The sequence below is a fragment of the Nicotiana sylvestris genome, chromosome 10 (assembly GCF_000393655.2).
Source record: "Nicotiana sylvestris chromosome 10, ASM39365v2, whole genome shotgun sequence".
Taxonomy (NCBI): domain Eukaryota; kingdom Viridiplantae; phylum Streptophyta; class Magnoliopsida; order Solanales; family Solanaceae; genus Nicotiana; species Nicotiana sylvestris.
This window is the reverse complement of record NC_091066.1, coordinates 137121379-137126014: the sequence shown is the minus strand read 5'-3', so window position 1 is coordinate 137126014 and position 4636 is coordinate 137121379. Positions and strand designations below refer to the sequence as shown.

At 42.7% G+C, this 4636-nt stretch overlaps 1 protein-coding gene across 1 annotated transcript; it reads left to right on the top strand.

Annotated features, from left to right (window-relative positions):
- The first annotated feature begins 320 nt into the window (after positions 1–320).
- LOC138880010 (uncharacterized) lies at positions 321–1679 on the top strand. Its single transcript, XM_070159660.1, has 3 exons — positions 321–359; positions 1047–1184; positions 1407–1679. The coding sequence occupies exons 1-3, from the start codon at positions 321–323 to the stop codon at positions 1677–1679; spliced, it is 450 nt and encodes a 149-aa protein (XP_070015761.1).
- Positions 1680–4636: the final 2957 nt, after the last annotated feature.

Sequence of the window (4636 nt, the reverse complement as noted above, 5' to 3'; positions counted from 1 at the left end):
ATAGGGTCGATTTTGATACTTTTCACTTATCTGGATCTGCCAAGACTTGGTGGAGAGATTATTGTTTGGCTAAACCAGTTGGGTCACCAACTTTGACTTGGGATCAATTTTCTCAGTTATTTCTAGAGAAGTTTCTTCATGTCACTCAGAGAGAGATCTATCGGAGGCAGTTTGAGCGTCTCCAGTAGGGTTCTATGACTGTTACTCAGTAGGAGACCAGGTTTATTGATTTGGCCCGTCATGCTCTTCTTATACTTCCCACTAAGAGAGAAAGAGAGTGAGGAGGTTCATTGAGGAGGTTCAATAAGTATCCATTTCCGATGATTGATGATTTGTTTGATCAGCTTCAAGGTGCTAAGGTATTTTCAAAGATTGACTTGAGATATGGCTACCATCAGTTAAGGATTAGGGCATTTGATGTCCCTAAGATGGCTTTCCACACTCGGTACGGGCATTACAAGTTCTTGGTGATGTCATTTGGGTTGACAAATGCCCCAACAACTTTTATGGATTTGATGAATCGAGTGTTCAGGCCTTACTTGGATTGGTTAGTAATAGTCTTTATTGATGATATTTTGATCTATTCCCGCAGCCGAGAGGAGCATGAGTATCATATGAGAGTGGTTCTTCAGACTTTGAGGGATAGTCAGTTGTATGCTAAGTTTTCGAAGTGTGAGTTTTGGTTGAGTTCAATTGCATTCTTGGGTCATGTTATATCAGCAGAGGGTATTCAGGTAGATCTCAAGCAGATAGAGGCAGTCATGAACTGGCCTAGACCCGCATCAGCTACAGAGATTCAGAGTTTCTTGAGCATGGCAGGCTATTATCGTCAGTTTGTTGAGGGGTTTTCATCTGTTGCAACCCTGATGACCAGGTTGACCCAGGAGGGTGCCTAAATCAGGTGGTCGGACGAGTGTAAGGCGAGCTTTCAGAAGCTCATTACAGCTTTGACTACGGCGCCAGTGTTGGCTTTGCCCACAGGTTTAAGGCCATATACAGTTTATTGTGATACATCTTGTATTGGACTTGGTGCGGTGTTGATGCAGGATGGAAAGGTCATTGCTTATTCTTCGCATCAGTTGAAGATTCATGAAATGAATTATCCAATTCATGATTTGGCGTTAGAAGCTATTGTTCACGCATTGAAGATTTGGAGGCACTATCTATATGGGGTGTCCTGTGAGGTGTTCACGGATCACAAGAGTTTGCAGTATTTGTTCGAGCAGAAGGAGCTAAATTTGAGGCAGAGAAGGTGGTTGGAGCTATTAAAGCACTATGATATCACCATCTTATATCATCCGGTAAAGACCAATGTGGTGGCCAATGCTTTGAGTAGGAAATCAGCTAGTATGGGCAGTCTTGCATATATTCCAGTCGGTGAGAGACCGTTTGCTTTGCATGTTCAGGATTTGGCCAATCAGTTCGTGGGATTGGATGTTTCTGAGTCCAGCCGTGTATTGGCTTGCACAGTCGCTCGTTCTTCTTTATTAGAGCATATCCGAGATCAGCAGTATGATGATCCTCATTTGTGTGTCCTTAGGGAGACGGTGCAGTACGGTGGTGCCAAGCAGGTTACATTAGGAGATGATGGAGTTTTGAGGTTGCAGGGTCGAGTTTGTGTGCCTAATGTGGATGGGCTCTGGGAGTTTATTCTAGAGGAGGCCCACAGTTCTCGGTAATCTATTCATCTAGACGCCGCTAAGATGTATCGGGATTTGCGGCAGCATTATTGGTGGAGGAGGATAAAGAAGGACATTGTTGCATATGTGGCTCGGTGTTTGAATTATCAGCAGGTAAAGTACGAGCATCAAAAACCTGGTGGTTTATTCCATAAGATTGAGATTCCTGGGTGGAAGTGGGAGTGCATCACTATGAACTTCATTGTTGGACTCCCACGGACTTAGAGGAAGTTTGATGCAGTGTGTGTTATTATTGATAGTCTGACCAAGTCAGCACATTTCATTCCGGTAGCAGTCTCTTATTCTTCCGAGAGGTTAGCTGAGATCAATATCCGAGAGATTGTTCATCTTCATGGTGTGTTTGTGTCTATCATTTCGGATCGAGGTACGCAGTTTACCTTACATTTGTAGAGAGCAGTTCAGCGTGAGTTTGTCACACGGGTCAAGTTGAGCATAGCATTTCATCCTCAGACGGACGGACAATCCGACCATACTATTCAGATTTTGGAGGATATGCTCTGAGCTTGTGTCATTGACATTGGAGGCTTGTGGGACCAGTTTTTGCCTTTAGCAGAGTTTGCCTACAACAACAGCTATCAGTCGAGCATTCAGATGGCTCCTTATGAGGCTTTATATGGCAGGCGATATTGATCGCTAGTTGGATGGTTTGGGCCGGGAGAGGCTCGGTTATTGGGTACGGATGTAGTACAGGATGCCTTGGACAAGGTTAGGATCATTCAGGGTAGGCTTCGTACAGCTCAACCTAGGCAAAGGCGTTATGTCGACCGTAAGGTTCGTGATTTGGCATTCATGGTCGGTGAGCGGGTGTTTCTTCGGGTGTCGCCTATCAAGGGCGTGATGAGATTTGGGAAGAGGGGCAAGCTTAGCCCTAGGTTCATTGGCCCATTTGAAATTCTTGATCGAGTGGGAGAGGTGGCCTACAGACTTGCGTTGTCGCCGAGTTTATCAGTTGTACATCCGATGTTTCATATGTCCATGCTTCGGAAGTATCAGGGCGATCCATCCCGCGTGTTACATTTCAACACTGTCCAGTTGGACAAGGACTTGTCCTTTGAGGAGGAGCCAGTAGCTATTCTAGACCGGTAGGTTTGTCAGTTGAGATCGAAGAGTTTCCCTTCTGTTCGTGTTCAGTGGAGAGGTCAGCCTGTTGAGGCATCGACCTGGGAGTCCGAGTCCGATATGCGGAGCCGTTATCCCCATGTTTTTTGCGACTCAGGTACTTCCTTCTTATGTCCGTTCGAGGACGAACGGTTGTTTTAGAGGTGGAAAATGTGTTTTAGAAATAAATTCTTTGTTTTGAGGCCTTAAAAACCTCTTTCTATCTCACCTCAATTTACGTGCACAGTCCGGGCGCGTATCCGGAAAACCATTATGTGAAAATCTATGAAAAATGATAAATTTTGCTTTTAAAATGAATTTAAGTTGACTTCGGTCAATATTTTGGGTAAACGGACCCGGACTCATGATTTGACAATCTCGGAGGGCCCGTAGGAAAATATGGGACTTGGGCGTATGCCCGGAATCAAATTCTGAGGTCCTAAGCCCGAGAAATGAATTTTTAAAGAAAATTATTTTCTAGAATATATATGAGATTTTGGAAATGAAATATGTTTGAATTTGATGGTATCGGGCCCGTATTTTGCTTCTGGAGCCCAATACTGATCTTATATGTGATTTAAATTGAGCTTGTAAAATTTGGTAAGAAACGGAGGTCATATGACGTGATTTGGAACCTTAGTTGTAAAATTTGAAACTTTGAAAATTCTTGAGATTTTCTTTGATTTTAATGCTAAATTCATAGTTATTGATGTTATTTTGATGATTTGATTACACGAACAAGTCTGTATGATGATTTTAGGTTAGTGTGCATGTTTGGTTTGGAGCCTCGATGGCTCGGGTGAGTTTTGGATAGGGCACGGAGTGAAATTAGAACTTAGGAAATTGCTGGTGTGTTGCAGGCCTGCAGGCTTCGCATTTGTGAAGTCTGGCTCACAAATGCGAGCTCGCAAATGCGAACACTGTGTCACAAATGCAAACTACGGCCTAGGCTGCCTTGGTCGCAAATGCGATGTATTTATCGCAAATGCGCAGCAGCATTTCAAATGCGAAGAGAACAGGAATCCTCAGGGTTCGCAAATGCGAACCCCTGTTCGCAAATGCGAAGAAAGCAGGTTTCTTTGCGGACCCTGATCGCAATTGCGAGATCTGTAACCTGCTAAATCATAACGTTGACGCATTTTCAACCATTTTTCAACCCTTTTCAAAACCTAAACACCTTTGGGCGATTTTTTAAAGACAAGTACTTTTTCAAACCGATTGTAAGTCATTTCTAACTCATTTTCATTAATCTTTAACATCTTTTCACATGATTTCAACTCAAAATTAGGGGTTTTTATGGGGGAAATTGGATGTTTTGGGTAGAACTTAGGTTTTTCAAATTTTGGGGATTTGGACCTCGATCTGAGGTCCGATTTCAAACAAATTATATATTTGGGTTCGTAGGTGAATAGGTAATCGGGTTTTGGTTCGAACCTCGTATTTTGACAATCTGGGTCCGGGGTTGATTTTTGACTTTTTGGGAAAAACTTTAGAAAACCTATTTTCATGCATTAGAATTGATTTATTTAGCATTTATTGATATAGTTAAGTAACTTGTCGCTAGATACGAGCAAATTGGTGGTGGAATAAAGAGGTAAAGCGGTACTTGAGGCTTGAATTGTGTTTGTGGCATCGAGGTAAGTGTTTGGTGTAATCTTAGCTTGAGGGATTAGGAGTTGTGTGCCATTTGCTATGTGTTAATTGATGAGTATGATGTATAGGCATGGTGACGAGTATCTATATGTTGGTGTCAAGCATGCCCGTGAGTCCTATGATATGTTTAATATGACTCCGTATTGTATTCATGCCTTATGAGATATTTCTATTGTTGAACAGGG